Consider the following 20786-nt stretch of genomic DNA (forward strand, 5'->3'; position numbering starts at 1 on the left):
GATCGTCTAATAGGTTTCGTGTCTTGTAGGCCGGTTAAAAGATGTACAACCGTATTTTTAATCATACATATGTCAATTTTTTCAAATGGAACAAGGGTGACTCATTAGCATATTTGGAAAAACATTTTTTTATGAATATATTGATACCACATACTTGGTATTTCTGAGTCAAATTGTCGTTATGAACCAAGTGTGTTACAATTACAATTAAATCATATGCGAAAATGTCGTGCCGATATATGATATGTCATTCTATTCAGAGTGTCATTTTCATCGAATAAAGTAGAAATATACCGAGGAAGCCAAGAAAAATTAAAAGTTATAGTCATTTCCGGTGTAACAGGAAGTGACCAAAACAATTGAATGCGTCAACACTAATCCTAATTTATTTCATATACTAACATACTAAATCTTGTTTTTTATTTGAAAATATAAAAAATTATGGGATGGGCCACTTTTTGGGACGCACCCGTATAATAAAGACAGTACCGAGTTAAATAAATGTAGTTTTCATTTTATCCACTTCCTATCACCTTCCTTGCTTTAATCGAACAGATATATGTTTTCTCTAATTTACATAATAAGACATCACTTAACCAGAAAAAAAATTACAACAATTATATTTTTTTTCTCTCCCTGTCGCCGATTCTATTATATCTGTGGAATAGATCCTGTTTTGATTAATATTAGGGGTTGTAAATGTTTGACTAAAATTAATAATTTTTAATTAATTTCAAAAATTACGTAATTTCGACTATAAAATTTCTTCTATAACGTGTATTTTATTATTTTTATCCTTTTTGGACTCTAAGACGTTTTTTCTAAACTTTTATTTAAAAAACCTGTCCTAAATCTTAATAAAATATAAAAAAGTTTAAATACGATATATTTTTAATTTAATTATAGCTTCATTAAAATAAAAAAAATTACCCGGCTATGATACGGAGAGTTCAGGTGTACTTGAGAAACGAAAGACAGTGTTGTGTTTCTCGGCAGAGTCGTCAGGGAATGACCGTTACGACAGAGACAACCTATCTATCGCTCGTGTCGCACTCGTTATAACCTAAAACAATAACAAGACAGTAGAGAACAACGGCATACGGTCGAGTCGGCCGCTGCTGGCACGTATACGTAGACGTAAAGAATCTTTTACGTGTATAAAAAAAGAAATGCGCATGCGTACGTAAACGTTTACGTGTTTGTAGGCCGACTCGACCGTATGCCGTTGTTCTCTAGTGTCTGACCGCATGTTCCAGCTATTTATGAATGAGATGCTCAGTCTATATTTTATTTTAAGTCTATGCCACGAAGGCTTTGACAAGGACTACAATGACGTCACAACTGTCAGCTGAAGCGCGGGAAGAGGCGAACGTACGTCTTATGAGTGTCTTATGAGGATCTGTGATGAGGATGAGCAATCCCATTAGTTTACCGTTCTTGGGTGCGCCACCCTGTATACTAGGGTGGTCGTTAATTTTTTTTTTCCGGCGCTATAAAAAATCCTTCCTTTTGACGAAAAACTACGTGAATTTTTTTTTGGTTTTAAACAAATATAACCGTAGACTTAAAATACAATATAGACTACACTATTTACATCTCAACGCGGACAAACAACCTTTTTTGTACACATGTTTACTTCTGGGTACAGTCGACCGAGCCTTCCTCATCCAGCCTATGTTGTCACGTCTTTAATATTATCAATATTTTTTTTCTTGTTATACACATATATTGAGATATTAATACTACAGTTTAATAAAGTAGGTTTTAATATTCCAGAGATGTATAAATAGTCCTTATACTACTAAATTATAAGTCGGATACTGTTTAAAAAGGATAAGTTCTTTACAATATGACAACACCGATTAGAAGCGAGGGAGCCTATTCATTCATTTATTACCTTGTAGTACGCGTCGCACGTGTGCGGTAAAGCTTTGTTGCCGCTATATCCCCGGCTGTATTAACGCATTTTCTTAGCTTGTAGTCTTTAATTGTTTATTTTATTGACTTTTTCTGTTCAAGAACTATAAAATATGGTTCGTCAGTGCCAAATTTGCAAGAAATTTGACTTAAATAATCCATTTAAGTCTTGAAACAACTTTCGACCGGTAGGCAACTCTCAATATACCCATTAGGAGTAAGTGGCGTTGTTGTAGAAAGGCGCTTATTTAGATAATATTTTAGTAAAATGTAAAATCTGAATTTTTTCTCTTACATTACATTATTTACTTACTTACATTGTAACAAAATCATAATTATAACCCTGTTAATAATTAATAATGCTTTATTAAAAATATATTCCGGTTTAATTCTAAAATTATCTTCAGAATCTAAAATAACATACAAGAATTTTAAAATGATATTACATTATGAAACAATATTTTTTAATATACCGGGTCGTCTCAAAAGTGGCTCAACCCTATAACTTTTTTTATTTTTTCAGATAAAAAAACAGATTTGTATATTAGTAGGTATATGACATTAATTAGGATTTATTGACGTATTCAATTGTTTTTGGTCTCTTCCTGTTTCACCGAAATGATTACATCTTTTGATTTTTAAAGGCACCCTCGGTATATTGCTACTTTATTCGATAAAAAATGACACTCTAAATAGAATGACATCATATGTCAACTTTTGACATTGTCGCTTAAAAACATATCCTATTTTAAATTTCAATCCAGTTTTTTTCAGTCCACTAAGTTTTAATCAAGGAGCTTTGGAAAAATAGTTTTGATCGTCTAATAGGTTTCGTGTCTTGTCTAGGCCGGTTAAAAGATGTACAAATCGTATTTTTAATGATACATATGTCAATTTTTTCAAATGGAACAAGGGTGACTCATTAGCATATTTGGAAAAAGCATTTTTTTATGAATATATTGATACCACACACTTGGTATTTCGAGTCAAATTGTCGTTATGAACCGCATGTTACAATTACAATTAAACCATATGCGAAAATGTCAATATATATATACCGCGGGTGCCGTTTAAAAATTAAAAAGTTATAGTCATTTCCGATGAAACAGGAAGTGACCAAAAACAACTGAATGCGTCAATCAATCCTAATTTATTTCATATACTAACATACTCAATCTTGTTTTTTTTATTTGAAAATATAAAAAAATTATGGGGGGTGAGCCACTTTTGAGACGCACCCGGTATAATAAAGACAGTACCGAGTTAAATAAATGTAGTTTGTATTTTATCCACTTCCTATCACCTTCCTTGCTTTAATGGAACAGATTTATGTTTTCTCTAATTTACATAATAAGACATCACTTAACCAGAAAAAACATTACAACAATCATATTTTTTTTCTCTCCCTGTCGCCGATTCTATTATATCTGCGTTGGTGGAATAGATCCTGTTTTGATTAATATTAGGGGTTGTAAATGTTTGACTAAAATTAATAATTTATTATTAATTTCAAAAATTACCTTAATTTCGATTATAAATTTCTTCATAACGTGTATTTTATTATTTTTATCCTTTTACCTAAATTGTTTTTTCTAAACTTTATTTAAAAAACCTGTCCTAAATCTTAATAAAATATAAAAAAAGTTAAATAAGATATATTTTTAATTTAATTATAGCTTCATTAAAATAAAAAAATTACCCGGCTATGATACGGAGAGTTCAGGTGTACTTGAGAAACGAAAGACAGTGTTGTAGTGTTGTGTTTCTCGGCAGAGTCGTCAGGGAACGACCGTTACGACAGAGACAACCTATCTATCGCTCGTGTCGCACTCGTTATAACCTAAAACAATAACACAACAATAACAAGACAGTGTCTGACCGCATGTTCCAGCTATTTATGAATGAGATGCTCAGTCTATATTTTATTTTAAGTCTATGAATATAACACATGCAAACTTCGCGTTTCTTCCTTGTAGAGCATATTTTCAAGCGAAGTTTAAATTGTAACGCTTCGCGTTTTTGTCCTTTTTGAATACGGCATATAAATATACTAAAAACCTACGCATAGCCATGTTCAGGTCGAAAATAATAAAAATGTGACATTTTTCAATTTTCTTCCGTGGAATTTTGATTGAGGCGGTAAATTGCAAAACCGGTCTTATCCCAAAAGTGTTGTTTCGAGATAATAAGCACAAACTGTTTTAGCAAATGTTTGAAGCGTTATTTTACAAAAAACGTGTCGATTAAGTGGAATCGTTGTTTTGTAGATTTTTGTAGAAATAAAAATTAATTATTAATTTTTAAAGAGAAAAAACAAATAGAATTCGGATAAAGCGAGTTTTGTTGCAATATGATGCATATACTGTAACAAAATCCGCCTCATGTGAATTATTTTCGTGTTTTTTTTTAATTAAATATTAATCTTCATTTCTAGAAAAACGAGATACAAAACAATGATTCCACTTAATGGAAACTTTTTTTGTATCGTTTTGTTTTGCGGATTTTGCCTCAGCAAGATATTTACATCCTAACTTCGAATTATTAGGTATGCTATTTTATTAAAATTACGGTAATAAAAAGACGCCAGTCGTTATATATGTACTTGTGTAAAAAGCCTATGAAAAAATGTGGGATTTGCAACAATAATGACTATAAAATAAAGAGCAAATGTAAGTGGATAAGACGGATTTTGCTGTAGTAACGTAATTTGTAGTGAATTTTATATAGGAATAGGCGACTTTTGCTGCAATTTGGGACTATGTTTATGTAGATTTTTGGGTCCACTATTAATGTATGTCATTAGGCCATTTTTTTAAATGGATAAGGCAGGTTTTGCAACTGGACACCTCAATGTACTGATAAGTTAATAATACATGAATAATACCGTATGATCGAAACGTAAGCCAACTGGACGCCGTTTTTTTTCGATCATACGGTACTTTCTGGCAAGGAAGACGCGCGGAAGAGGGTGACGCATGCCGCATGTGGGACGCCTAAACTCAACTGGCCGATTTATGCACCCGTTCTACACCAATAAGCAATAATTTGTTTCCATCTTGTAACTAGGAAAGGATTATTTTTGGAAAAATATAATTACAAAAGAATGTGCGCGTTTAGGGACGGTCAGCGACTGAGTGGCTGAGAAGCGACTTCCCTAAACGGTCTATTTTAGAAGTGTCTAGTTCAACTGCTAGAAGTGTCTAGCAGTCAACTATTAAGCTTGACCAATCAGGTTGGTTAGCGTGGTTATTTGGAGTGTGTTAATTCATTTGTGTTTGTCAAAAACTCTAACGTGATTGGTCGGGCTTAACAGTTGCCTGCTAGGGCTAGACACAAGTGTCTATTTTTACTTTACATACAACGGTCAGAATTCTCAGCAGTCGGTCAACGGCTGTGTTCCCCGAACGCGCACAATGTTTTTCTTATTTCGCCTTCCAGCTCCCCCTAAACATTAACCTCCATTACCACCAAACATTTATGCTCTAACAAAATTTAGCCTAAGCTTATTTTTTTCTGTTAAAACTGAACGTGGCACACATAAAATATGTATGTGAACCAGAAAAAATAACAGCTGTATATGGATTAAAAGGCAAAGAAAATTGATACAATATATGTAAATAATAAAAAGCGAAGGGTTCTTGCAGTATCAATATGTAATATTTAAAATAAGAGTTTCAAGTGTGATTCCGCCGAGTGATATCACCTAGCATCGTCTTAGTGATAGGGGGGTGTAGCTCTGTAACTAAATAGCGATCAGTAGCGATGAAGGATACTGACCTTGGCCGTAGAAACTAAATGACAAGCGGCATTATTCTTCATCGCTACCTATCGCTATTTAGCACTATTTAGTTACAGAGTTCCACCCGAAGTAACCTTGAATGTCTCCAACGCAAAGTAAGAATACACAACCAACTATTAAAAATCGCTAAAATTGTCGCTGATGAAAAAAATGTCGTCTAAGGTCACAGATTCTGCTGCAGTCCGTATATGGGCGTTACGTGATTTTGTATTCTTTACTAATTGCTCCAACCAAAGAATTTAGTCCAGTACCTCCAATATCGGCTTTTTCTTTTAACTTCTCTTTCGGTCAAAACTCGCGATTTTGCAAAATTTGCGCCGGTAAGTATCGAGGGTAGAGATAAGGCGAATTATCTCCATGTATAGAAAAGTATCCATCAAAGAGGGTACAAGGGCAAATATATTCCAACTATAATTTTCTTTGAGGGTTCTACATTTGGAAGAAAAAGCCAACAATTTTAGAAGGGAATAAACAGATAGATAAATTTACGATTGCTTCTACTCTCCATAAGTTTAAGGAAGATGCAATTCTTTTTATTGGTCCTTTTCCTTGTATTTTCCACCAAAAGGTAAAAAAAAGGAAACGCGCAACCCCTGTTTATAATATGCGTAGTGGTGTGGTAAAAATCAAACTAAATACATCTTGTAAATATATGTCACATTTATATATTATTTTCTGTTCTAAAATTTTATAAAATATCCCGGCAGTAAAAATTACATATAAAACCAGATAATACATTTCATAATTTAACAACAATAATTACACGAACAGTCAACAAAATAGATTTCTCAACATTTCGATCCGTAAAAAATTGATAAAAAAACAATTTTTTTTCATTGGTATTTCTATTAAATAATTTAGACTACTTATACCCAGAGGTTCACATACACCATGATAAAACAACGCCGTCAAATTACCTTGAAAATGTCATTGATGACATTCACCCAGCAATTTTACGAAAGGTTTTATCGCCCAGACTCGATCAACGTTGCCAAATGTTCACTTTTACTCGGTCGGGTATTTCGCGTGCAATTTAAATAAAAACTTACCCGAGAGACAAACCAACGTAATCAAAACACGCATAACAATTTACGGCTAACAACGCTAAACAAATATAAATTAGTAAAAACCAAACCAACCCCAGCAAATAGCTAACCTAACCAACGCAATCAACTCCACCGAATAACTAACGCTACTAACCCCACCAAATAATTAATCCAAAAAAGAGTGAAACCAACGCAATTAAATCACTAGACCAACCTCTCAATCTCGACACTTTAAAAAAATATAAAAAAGTTGTATATCTGTCAAGGCTCAAACTCGAGACCTCTGACTTCCAAAACGCCTCACCAACTGAGCCACTGCTGCTTTTGCAAATAAACTATGAAGAGGCATACTTCGTTCCGCTAATATAAAGTTGGTGCAGTGACATTTGGCAACGTTGGTTGAACCTGGGCGATTTAGTCTCTCATAGCAATTTTAATACAAAACGTCACCATTGGTCATTTCAAGACAACTCTAACGCCGTATTTTCGATCGTATAGTACTTTTGTATATTTGTTTCACCTGAATGTTATCACTGTACTTCCTATGGAAGCAGGTGACTGTATGTAATTTAAAGCTAGTTCTATATCTTTTGGTTGGAAGACTCTGTCTACAACAGTTTGTAGAATACCATCCTCTACTAATTCAGTTAATTTATCTAGTGTGGAATAACATAGATGAGCCTCATCATAGATCTCCAAGGATGATCCTATTATATCCTAGAAAAATAAATAATATTTTTAAGTATTTTTTTCTGTATGAACAAACACATACTTTTATTAAGTATTTGAATTCAATATGCTGAGCCAAAAATGATTTATTCAGGAATCCAAATTCATCCGATGGAAGAGTTTTTGGAAAAGTTGAGATTAATTGTCCATCTTCCTTGCAAAACTGTTTAAAATTATCCAAACTGAAAACAAAAGTATAAAAGGTTGTTAACAGGTCAGGCAACATTGACAGACAGTGGACAATATCCAAAAAATGACAGAAAATACAATTTATTTATGAATTAAAACAATATGACAACTACCACGGTCATATATCCTTTAATTAAACAGATCTTAGTATATTTTCTAGGAAAAAAGATCTCTTACTTACCCTATACACTGTGTTGTTATAATGACATCAAATAGTTCACCTCTCCCTTCTAACTGTTTGAATAGTTCATGATTGTCAACAGTGTAATTTTTTTCTTCATCTAAAATAAGTGCACATATGTAGTATCATGCATAATTACATACTTCTCATTGTCTCTGTTTACCTATGTCATCTATAGTTATTATTTCATGAGCCCCCAAAGCTTTAGCTATGGGTAGAGCCCTGGTATAACATGTTGTCACCACATGTGCTTTCCAATGTTTCAAAAGTTGAATCAAAATACACCCAACCGGTGTACATCCACCTTGTATAAGGAACCTTTAATGAATGGAAATAAAATCAAATTGGTAAAAAAATGCAGCATATTACTTTTTTGATTTCACAGTAATGCAATCTATTGAAGCATCAGACAGTGCAGATAAGGCAAGACTGCCAGCATAAGGTATACTGCAGGAACCTTCAAAACCCACATTCTTTGGTTTACGGGCTACCTTTTAACAGAATATTTATTGTTGGACATTGTAAATACACATTTATTTTTGTCTCACCCTGTTTTCAGACACTAAAATTGTTTGGCACAAAGTTCCTTTGGACCAAAATGGCACAGTAACCCATACTTCATCTCCAACATCTAATCTTTTTACATTTTTTCCTAAATCTGTTATGATCCCTGTACAATCCCTTCCTAGAATAACTGGAAGCTCTTTCTCCTACAAGTACTAATTTTATAAATATTATAGAGGCTCCCAATTATACATTACCTTAAGTATCCTCCTCAAGATATATCTTAATGTTTTGCCATATCCCCAACAAATTTGGGAATCGATAATTTGTACAGAACCAGCTTTAACATTTACTAGTACATCATAGTCACCACATTCATAAGGTGCTTCTGCATTTTCTACAACAGTAACACTTTCTGGACCTTGGTAATGCTCAATCCAAATCGCTTGCATATATCTTATAATTGGTTCCTTCTTTCTTATGGCTAGCCCAATTGCAACCCCAACTATGCTACCCACTAAGAATCCTGCACAAGCTAAAGTAGTTTCTTTTGTTGTCCCTTGAAAAAGTAAGTTACCTGATTTCGGTAGATGCCCACTAACCATTTTTAGATCAATTAAAGTGCTTGTATACAAAAATAATATATTTTGAATACATTAATCAAATACATATTCAGTAAATAAAAATGGATGATTTAAATTAACTTGATTCTTACATTTTCCTCCTATTTTTTGTGTTAAAAGAATCCATATATGTTTGGGATCAGCAATATTTATTATTTGAGTTTTAAAGTTCTTTGATGTTTCTACTAGAAAATTAATAAGTTGAAGAACGTTTGTTTTGAACTGTTCTACTTTGCCGCTGTTCCATGTTTGCATCAATAATGCTTTACTCTGTAGAGAATATGTTCCTAGAAGATCTTTTGTCTTGGAAGCAACAATTTCTGCTTGTACCTGGACAATAAAAAATGCATCATTTCATTGATTAAACAAGTAGTTATAAATCCACCTGCATGGACTCCAGCCTTTGTGAACTTCTAAATAGCATTTCATCCATTATAAGTATTAAATTAAAATTATAGTATACATCAATTAGGTAGCATGTTACATAATCTAAGTATCTAGCTAACAGTCAAGAATGTAAATGTTGTTGATCTTCCCATTATTTTCCCTAAAATTATTAGATAAATATAATTTTGATTAAAATATTTCAAATACAAGTATACAAACCAAAATACAAACCATCTCTAGGCGTTACAACAATTTACCAAGTAATAGGACATCATAAAGAACTGGTACTAAAAAACATATAGGCTAAACGGTTTGCTTTTATAATAAATGAAATATTAAATGCATTATTTAAAATTTAACGTTATCCGTTTTGATATATAGGCAAAAGAAATTTTTTAATATAATTTGGATTTATTTTGTGTCTCTAGAAATAAAATGTACCCCCCTATATCTCTGGTTATAAATCTCTGGTAGTTGCTGGTTTGGGGTTAAGATAAGAAACATATCAGGGGGGTGCGTTCGACTTTACGGACACAAGAATTTTAAAACAACAAAAATTGTCCTGAAAAGTACGTGTTTTAGTAGGTAATTTAAGCTGAAAAAATTTGCAGATTATCCAGTAAATTTTAAAATATGGAAATGAAATGATGGTACTATTTAATGCTGCGGAGGAATTTTGACAGATGCACAGACAGATGACACAAACATATGATGACACATAACCAACATGACATTAGCCACGGATGGCATTAACCTGCCGCTATTTTAAGGCAAATACGTTCTAATAAAATATACGGAGGGTACCCATGGTACAAAGAAAACAAGGTATGATCTTAATTATTTTTGTCTGCTATTTTGTAATTTTATGGAAACATATAATGAAACAATCACATAATATGTCTTAAAAATAAAATTACAACGGAAACAAAAGGAATTAAATAATCTGAAAATCTACAAAGTTTATTGATAAAAAGTTAGGCTATGCAATTGATAAGTATATTAAGTATAACCTCTTTTGGTATAACATTGTTAAACAAACATTAAATCATAACATATCATCATAGAACTAAAAAAAGTACTACATAAAACAGGTGATACAATACTTCAAAATTACCTTTTAACATAATATCAAAACCGAAAATCAAACTGCAACACAACCATTACTTATCACAACAGAAATTAACACACACTTCCACGGCAAATGTCCAAGAAAGACTGATCATTCTGATTGGTCCTGGTCCGGTCGTAGCTCACGTTTATTGTTTGCAAGCAAAATCCCTCTGTCCAAAATTCTCCTTGACGATCAGCGCCATCATCCGTCATAATTGGGAAACTTTGCTGGTGAACCATTTTTTAATATTTCACTTACATGGCCCTGATTATTTGATGCTGCGGAGGAATTTTTGACAGATGCACAGACAGATGACACAAACATATGATGACACATAACCAACATGACATTAGCCACGGATGGCATTAATGGTGGGTTCATACAGCCAAATAAAAATAAAAAATAAGAATAAAATAAAATAAGAAATAAGGAATTCTTATTTGTGTGCGTTCATACAGTCAAATAAAATAAAAATAAGAATATATTTGCTCATGCGCAGTACGATGAGGCTGGATAAAAGTTAACTTTACGATTGTTTATAGTAATTTTACTATTTATAGTATATTTATTTATTCGTTGTCTACTATATTATACATTTACTTATGTGAAATTATAAAATAAATTAAACTAAACTGAAAATATTTGTAGGTTAGAATTAAGCGTGCGCAGTTGTTTTCATTATTAAAATAAAACAAGAAGTTAAAAGATAAAGACTTCTTCTTTTATTTGTTATTTTATTTGGCTGTATGAACGCATGTACGGTATCCCATATAACCAACTTTCTTATTTTATTTTATTTTATTCTTATTTTATTTATTTGGCTGTATGAACCCACCATAAGAACACCATGGTACAAAGAAAACAACTGTGGAAAACAAGGTATGATCGATAGCGGCTCCAATTTCGTTAAGTTTGCGCATACCACCTGTGACGTCATACGCCATACAGAAAAATATCCATATTGTTCAATTGCCACTAATAAAAAAAAGACCTAAATAGAGAAGAATTAGGACATAACTCCAAAGTTATGTCAAATCATCGAACTTGACATTTGAAAAATTATTTTCACATTTATTCATCATTTATTATGTCATCTGTTTGACAATTTGAAATTGGCGCGCGGAGCTTGCTGACCAATGGTGCCGTTTATCACCTGTGACGTAGTGACCAACCTGCGCAATATCATACCTTGTATTCTTTGTATCATGGAGGGTACCGCTTAAATTCCTGTCCCGATGTTGAAGGATGTCTATAGAATGTCAATGCATTTCCTACAATAGTCTATCCTTGTTCGGGAGGAGGTTTTCTGCGCTTGCTCGATCTGTAAGCACTTTGATTGGACAGTTCCAAATCATATGATATGTTTTTGTTTTGGTTTTTATTTTTTATTTTATTTTAAGTTGAGGTTAAAGACGTTCTAATAATTGAATTAAATCTTTTCGAAAAATTGGAAGCTTTTGTTAAATATTCTGTAATCAAATAAGTTTGATAATGTAACATTATGCGCATATTTATCAATTGAGATATTTTGAATTATTCAACATGTTATGGCAAAACACTTTTTCGACCAAAAGTTTTCAGATTCGATGAAGTTATTTTCGAATGTTTATTTTGTTTATATCTATTACAACTCATGAGCAACAGTTTTTTTACAAGTAGTGTTAATTTTGATGCTGGTAATACTTCTACTCGTTAAAATAAGTTTATTATGAATATTGCTAGACATTTAAAAGAATAGGCTATGGAATAGGTATAAAATTATTTTGTATCTGTCTCACAATGGGGGCCTTAGTAGCGTAATAGGTATCTGTGCGATTCTGAAACATTTCCCTGTCTATGACTCATCAATCGTGATACCAATAGCATAGGCTCGAGTAGAAATTTCTTTTGCTACAGAGCTTACAGAATCCCATTGTTGATTTCTAAAATTTTTTTCTAGGCTTCCTGCATCGTAAAACTCCTATTTTATGGTATGTAATTAGTATTCTGAAGGTATTAAAATATTTTTAATATCAATATAGTTTTTCACTGAAAACTCGAGTTAAATCTTTTAATATACATTATTCATATTGTCGTTTTAGATTGTGCTTTATACTTACTATTATGAAAATTTACTGAATAAAATATATAGTTGCAACTTTTACTGAACTCCTTAATTTCTTGTTTTATGAGGGGATAATTTTTGCTTATTTAGGTACTAATTTTAATTAGACCATTTTTAATGAACTGATTTATATTTATATCATAATGTTCTAAGTAGACTTTGTTGTGTTAGACAATTATTATTAAATAAAACGAATGAAAAAGTGACAGGTACGATTTTTTTTTTAAATTCAAAAATTTAGTAAACCTCAATTAAGGAACTGTCTTTAAAACTTTTGTAGTACAAATTGCATATCTATTTTCCACTCAACTTAAAAATTGCAGCAAACAAAGCATAACAGTACATTTTACTGTCTATTGTTTCTTTTGCCCATGGTATTTATGATCAATAATCAACATCAGTCCTGGTTTAAAATGAAACAAAGTAATTCTTTATTATTAACATATTTTTTATTAAACAAATATAACTAAAAGTATGTACATATTAAGTTTATATACATAAATCAAGCTTTTTCAGATACAAAAATATAATTATTTTACATTGTTGCATTGTAAATACTCTTTTATATTATGAAAAAAAACAATAATAATTTACAATAAGACAGTTTGTGTGTAACTGTGTAAGCATTATAATTAGCCTTATGTAGTCTCTATTTTTAGTCTTTACATTATGTCTTTTTTATTTCAAATAGCAAGACTAAATATAATGCTTTTAACAATTATTGATTTTTGAATTAAATTAGTTATATTTTGTCTTATATTAACATCCCTTTCATTTCTGATTTTACTTTCATGATACAACGAACATCGAGAAAAATTTCTATTATTAATTTGGTTAGTTGGCTTCTACCACACAAGAAGCAGTAGCCCATTCCCATTGTTCTATTTAATTAAAACTACAGCAAAGTCTTTAAAACTAAATCACAAAATTGTCAATAAACGCACAAAGATTAAAATACAAACGAAACACAGTACACGTGGAAACAGAAAGTTAGAGAAAACACTAATGGCGACTGCCAAGTCCAAACTGAAAACCAACTGAAAACAGAATCCACGTAAACAGAACCATTGACGATCGTTAGTCCAAAAAATAGCTTTGTTCCAGCAAAGCAGAACTGTTCTCAGACAGAAAAATGAACTGCTGCGCAGTCGCACAAAATCTCGTTCTAAAACTGTTCCCCTAATTTGCACCTGCTGGAACAAAAAACAAGGACAATTGGTATTTATGAAAATTAAATATGACAGTACTGGTATTTATTTGAAAATTGTGTGGTTAGTGGTTATGTGTTATGTATCATAATCTAACATTATAAAACATCAAATATTCTATTTAAAAACTGATTAAAAGAGACGTATTAGTCTTGAAATTTTTAATAAAATATGGGTAAGTTAATTAGCTATGAGGTCACATCTATTTTATACGGATTAAAGATGTACTGGTAAATAATTATTAATGGAAGATGTTATCTATAAATAAAATATGTGCTATAACACATTGAAATTTTAATATACTGTTTTTTAGCAAAGTTTATTATTATCGACAATCAGCTTATAAGAATAGAAGACAGTGAAGCCAAAACTATCAATCATGACAATGCAACTGAAACTGTTAGTGTGGAAGAAAGCTGCATAAGTGATAGTGCGAGTACCCCATTGAAAAGGAAACATTCTGATGAAACAAAGAGTTATAAAGAGTGGTCTCCAAAGGCTACGAAAATATTAATTCATTTATACAAAGAATATAGGAATCGAGTGGGCTTGTATGAAATGAGGAATCTAAAAATGATGTTCGACAAAATTTCCAATGTCATGAGGGACGATTATAATCTAGAATATTCGTCAGCAAATTGCTCCAATAGATGGAAAGTATTAGAGAGAAGATATAAAGATTTCATTGACGATCAAAAAAAAACAGGCAGAGGAAAAAAATATTTTGAGTACTTAGACGAAATGACTGATATATTTGGCAATAAAAAGAATATTTATCCTAAGCTATTATTAACAGCTAATTCCCAAAGTAGAAGTAGTTCTACAGCAGGCGCAGAAAGAGAAAATACAGACATTACTGGAATAGAAAATAACAATGATTCACAAAATGCACAAACAACTGATGAAGTTACAGAGATAACATTCAAAAAAGCAGAGAAAAAAGTCACCCCATTGAAACAGTTGTCACCGAACACAAAATGGAGGAAGAGTAATAAAAAATATGACACTCTGATGGAATTAAATAAACAGAAAAAGGAGTATTACCATCAAAAAACACTATATTTACAAAATATGCTTGAGGAAAAGAAAGCCTATCATAAGGAAAAACTACTTTTAGAAAAAGAAAAAATAGCAGCTATAAAAAAGCAAAATATTTTACTAACTAGATTAATACATAAAACATCGAAGTGAAAGGTTGTGTTACTCTAAATAATATGATTAAATTTTTGTTATTCAGTGTTATAAATTTGTTTGTGTTATGTTTTGTATTTATTGAATAAAGAGTTAGTTTGAGAATTAAAAGAATGAACATTTTCCCGTCAGATTTGCAATAATTTTTGATTATGATGTTTTATGTACTTATAAACATTTTTCACTTATTTAGTTACCTACTTACTATACTAACAGGAATGAAAACATAAATTTAAAATCTTTTGAATTATATATTACTTAAAAATTCTAACATTCTGGATACATAATTTCTCATTTCAAGACCATTCCTGTCATCATATCAAGTCAATTTCTTCGATTTCTAACAGAACTTCTTCATTACCGCCTTCATTAAGATTAGGGCCCTCTTCTACAGGAAACTCGTCATTCAGAGCTGTTATGCAGAACACAACATGCCCGAATAAAATGACAGATATCCTCGATACTTTTAATTTAACATGGTAAAGTTGACGAAACTTTGCTTCAGTATACCAAACAATGTTCTATTATGTACCGTGAACTGGCCGCTTGTTATATTCTGACTGCACAGCTGTTAGTTCACCTCTCTATCTCTATAGGGAGTCAGTAATGAGTGCAAGGGTAACCACCATCTTCCTAGTATATACCTATTTCTACCACATTTTTCTTCTAGTTGAGTTGACAGTGGGGAAGTGCGAAACACACGGCTATCATGAACTGATCCAGGATAACCAATGAAAATATCCCTAATTTTCCTTTGTATCACACACTACTTGCATCTAAAAATAACCAATACTGGTATAAATATGTAGGTCTACTTTTGTTTATTAAAGAAAATGATTAATATTATATTAAGACAAATAAATGATCATTATAGATTATTTCTGAAAACAAGTTAGGCGAAAGTTTACTTCAGGAAAATGTGTAATGCTAACAAACTTTAGACAAAATCGGAAAACTAATAATATGTACAAATATATTCTACAAAACTTTTCCAACTCTTAGTCTTTTATGTATGTCGTGTTTGGCTATATTGTTAATTATATTTTACATTATAGCTATACAATTTTGCCATGCAATGTCCTATGGATTTGTTATTTTGTTAGTAAAATAAGTTGTAGAATTAATATATATATATATATATATAAAGAGTATATATATATATATATATATATATATATATATATATATATATATATATATATATATATATATATATATATATAGCATATAGCATATAGCAGAGCATATATATATATATATATATATATATATATATATATATATATATATATATATATATATATATATATATATATATTTATTAAATCGATGGAGCCAGACCCGGTACGTTGAAGATAGGCCGTCAGACCCGGGTATATCGAAAAATGTTCGAGCGATGCCTTCAGGCCCTGATGCTGGACCGTTTAATTTGTCCCATTTATATAAAAATAGAGGTTTATCTGTTTTCGCCAGACCCACGACGTTGCCGCTTTTAATTCTCAAATATCATATTAGAATTAGACGAACGGACCTTTTGAAACGGCAATTGATGACAGTGCAGAAGTAAAAAGACGGTGAATTTCATAATGAATATTATTACTTATTGTTAGTATTAGGCTATATTCTGTCTTATAAATGCATCTGTACGAGTGTTTTTTATCTGAAATTTCTTTAAAAATTAAATTTCGTAATACATAATCAAGTTACAATGCATTGTCAATTTCGTTTAGTAGATTTTGTAAGTGTTTACTAAGTGATGATGGAACCCCGTTTATTATCTTTATACTTTAAAAGAAAAAAAGTTTAGGTACTTCTACAATGAAATCATAGCATCGAAATAAATTTTTAGATACTCGTACAATTTTTTGACACGACGATCGATTCCGACGACTGTCATTTCTAAGGTAATTTGACGCCCCGTGCTTTGGAATAATATGGTATGTTTGTATTTATCATTAACCTTTTTTCTATTTTGTTATAAGGATTTTTTTTAACTTATTCTTTTATTACATACAGACATGAGGGCGGCAATTTAAAAATTTACACTGGGCGGCCAAAAATCTAGCGATGGGTAGAAAAAAGATGCTCATTTAGAATATTAAGAAATTCAGACAAAAAAAAATGAAAATAAGCATTCTTTAAAGATTGTTTCTACTAGTTTTATTTTAAAATATAAATAATATAAGGTCTAATCTGGCGAGTTTGGATGAGACTGTAAACAAAATTTTTAAAAGTATAAATGTAATAATTTAAATTTTCTGCGTCTGATAAAATTCATGTAGCAGTAAAATAGGAAAAAAATGTAAGTTTAAAAGCATCAATTTCTGGGAATTCCCTATTTATAGAGCCCCATACTTTCAAGTTTAAATTATTAGAACTGTGATTAAAACAAAAATCAGTATTCTCATTCATATTCAATCAATGAATATTAAGAATATTATATTATCAAATATTACTCTAATTAAGTTTTCGAATACAAAGTAAACATAGGAGATAGATCATATTATAGAGATGCAACCATAAAACGTGTTTGTTATATTTACATGGTATTGGTAGCATCCAGCCATAAACTGAATATACAATGTATTACTGTAGCAGTCAACATTGTTGTTTCACTGAAATTACTATTTTCGATCTCACTGAACGAAATAATGTAATAAAATTAATTATTGTGAAATATCTGAATACTATCATATTTATGATAAAAAAAGGCGTCAGCGATAGCTATGAAATGAAAATTGCTGTCATTTTATATGTAAAATTATATGGGGAATGTCATCGATCATCATTTCCAAGCCAACCCGACGCCGTTTTTTTTCGATCATACGGTACCTTTTTGTGTAAACTTTTTCCTGTGGGGAGAAATATCAGACAAAACGGCCTTATCGTACACTCACTATCATATATACGACAATCGTAATTACTTTGATGTAATTACTAGTACAATGAAATCATACCACCGAAATAAGTCTTTAGGTACTCGTTCATCCGTCGATTTAGATGAAAAATCTTAGGTACTTCTATAACGCAATCATAGCACGGTGGAATTTTTTAGGTACTACAATTCTTTTGACATGACGATCGATTTAGACGAAAAAAAAACTTTTAGAACTACTACAAATACGAAATAATAGTACCGAAATAAATTTTAGGTACTGTAATAATTTTTTGACACGATGATCGATTTAGATGAAAAAATACTTTAGGTACTTCTGCGACGAAATCATAACATCGAAATAAATATTTAGGTATTCTCGTATTACTCTTTTGACACGACGATTGATTCTGACGATTGTCATTTCAAAGGTAATTTGACGCCGTTTTTTGGAATCATATACATATATGCCATGTGTATATTTATCTAATAAGTAAAGTGTATTCATTTAGAATATTAAGAGATTCAGACGAAAAAAATCAAAATAGGTAGTAAGTATTCTTTAAGATTGTTTCTACAAATTTTATTTAAAAATTGTAACAGAGAACTATTATTATTATAGGGCCCCTCTCGGACCGCTTGGACGAGTCCATTATAAAAAAGAGCGAGGGACAGTAGGTAGAAGTTAGAAAAAACATATGATTTGATTTGTCACGGAAACGTAAAGTTTATTAATAAAAGTGTTTTGTTGAAATTCTTCCAGTTTTATCATAAAATTTATGGTTCGACACCCAACAAAATAATTGTAACGAATCCCCGTCACAAAATATAAATAATTTCTAATAAGTCTAATCTGGCGAGTTGAGTTTGGATGAAACTGTAAACAAAATGTTTAAAAGTGTAATGTAATCATTTAAATTTAAATAAAATTCGTATAGCAGTAAAGTAGTAAAAAAAGTGTAGGTTTAAAAGCGTGAACTTCTGGGAAAGGCCTTATGGGAAACCAAACCAAACCTACCATATAATCGAGAAAAAAAACGGCGTCAGCGGTGGCATGAAATGAAGATTGCTGTCATTTTATACCGGGTGCGTCTCAAAAGTGGCTCACCGCTATAACTTTTTAATTTTTTTGAGATAAAAAAACGAAACGATGAAAATGACACTCTGAATCGAATGACATATCATATGTCAACTTTTAACATTCTCGCTTTAAAAAAATTGTATTTTAAATTTCAATCTAGAGTGCCACGGCTGTGTTAAAAACACTAATTTTTAATCAAGGAGCCTTGGAATAATAGATTTGATAATCTAATGATTTTCGTGTCTTGTCCGGGCCCGTTGTTATAAGATGCCCAAATCGTATTTTTAATCATCTCAATTTTTCCAAACGGAACAAGGAGCCTCCCTTATTATTAGCATATTTGGAAAAAGCATTTTTTACGAATAATTTGGTACCACATACATGGTATTTTGAGTCAAATTATCATTATGAACCGCATGTTACAATTTCAAATAAACCATATGCGAAAATGTCAAAAATTGTATCCTCCGTATCGGCGTAACGGAGTAACGACCTTGAATAGATTTCCAGTAATTCTATTGGCTGAAAAATTCATCTGTCAGAAATTTTATCTGTCAAATTCATCTGTGAAAAATTAAATTAAAAAGTTATAACGGTGAGCCACTTTTGAGACGCACCCGGTATAAAATGACAGCTATCTTCATTTCATGCCACCGCTGACGCCGTTTTTTTTCTCGATTATATGGTAGTTAATCAGTACGATCGTCGTGTCAAAAAATTGTACGAGTATCTAAAAAAATTATTTTGGTACTATGATTTCGTTGTAGAAGTACCTAACATTTTTATTTCTCGGAATCGGTCAAAAGTTGTACGAGTACCTAAAAATTTATTTTGTTGCTATGATTTCGTTGTAGAAGTACCTCATTTTTTTTTCTCGGAATCGATCAAAAAGTTGTATGATTTCGTTGTAGTAGTACCTAAATTTTTTTTCGTTTAAATCGATCGTCGTATTTGTGTTTTGACATTATTCGATACAAAATTACACTCTGAGGGTGCATCCACACTATCCTAAAAACGTCGTATCGGCGTAACGGCGTAACGACCTTGAATCGATTTCCAGTAATTCTATTGGCTGAATTTTTTTACAGATGAATTTGACAGATAAAATTTCTGACAGATGAATTTTTCAGCCAATAGAATTACTGAAAATCTATTCAAGGTCGTTACTCCGTTACGCCAATACGGAGGATAAAATTTTTGACATTTTCGCATATGGTTTATTTGAAATTGTAACATGCGCTTCATAATGATAATTTGACTCAAAATACCATGTGTGTGGTACCAAATTATTCGTAAAAAAATGCTTTTTCCAAATATGCTAATACGGAGGCTCCTTGTTCCGTTTGGAAAAATTGAGATGATTAAAAATACGATTTAGGCATCTTATAACAAAGGGCCCGGACAAGACACGAAAATCATTAGATTATCAAATCTATTTTTCCAAGGCTCCTTGATTAAAAATTAGTGTTTTTAACACAGCCATGGCACTTTAGATTGAAATTTAAAATACAATTTTTTTAAAGCGAGAATGTCAAAAGTTGGCATATGATATGTCATTCGATTCAGAGTGTCATTTTCTATCAAATAAAGTGACCAAAAACAATTGAATACATCAATCATTCCTAATTTATGTCATATACTAACATACCAAATCTCGTTTTTTTATCTAAAAAAATTAAAAAGTTATAGCGGTGAGCCACTTTTGAGACGCACCCGGTATAAAATGACAGCAATCTTAATTTCATGCCACCGCTGACGCCGTTTTTTTCTCGATTATATGGTAGGTAATCAGTACAATAATTAATTTTATTACATTACTACGTTCACTAAGATCTAAAATA

General features: G+C 31.3%; 2 protein-coding genes across 2 annotated transcripts; one reads left to right on the plus strand and one right to left on the minus strand.

Moving 5' to 3' along the window:
* Positions 1–6356: 6356 nt before the first annotated feature.
* Positions 6357–10049, minus strand: LOC115889404 (reticulon-4-interacting protein 1, mitochondrial-like). Its single transcript, XM_030909385.1, has 10 exons — positions 9595–10049; positions 9374–9535; positions 9081–9318; positions 8623–8924; positions 8410–8571; positions 8231–8352; positions 8025–8179; positions 7862–7961; positions 7535–7673; positions 6357–7479 (listed from the first exon to the last, which is right to left on the minus strand). The coding sequence occupies exons 2-10, from the start codon at positions 9419–9421 to the stop codon at positions 7279–7281; spliced, it is 1467 nt and encodes a 488-aa protein (XP_030765245.1). The 5' UTR covers positions 9422–9535; positions 9595–10049; the 3' UTR covers positions 6357–7278.
* Positions 10050–13907: 3858 nt separating this feature from the next.
* On the plus strand, positions 13908–15184 carry LOC115889405. Its single transcript, XM_030909387.1, has 2 exons — positions 13908–13973; positions 14112–15184. The coding sequence occupies exons 1-2, from the start codon at positions 13970–13972 to the stop codon at positions 14987–14989; spliced, it is 882 nt and encodes a 293-aa protein (XP_030765247.1). The 5' UTR covers positions 13908–13969; the 3' UTR covers positions 14990–15184.
* The last annotated feature ends 5602 nt before the right edge of the window (positions 15185–20786 follow it).

The sequence above is a fragment of the Sitophilus oryzae genome, unplaced genomic scaffold (genome assembly GCF_002938485.1).
Source record: "Sitophilus oryzae breed Bouriz unplaced genomic scaffold, Soryzae_2.0 scaffold_813_pilon_pilon, whole genome shotgun sequence".
In the NCBI taxonomy this organism is placed as follows: Eukaryota; Metazoa; Arthropoda; class Insecta; order Coleoptera; family Curculionidae; genus Sitophilus; species Sitophilus oryzae.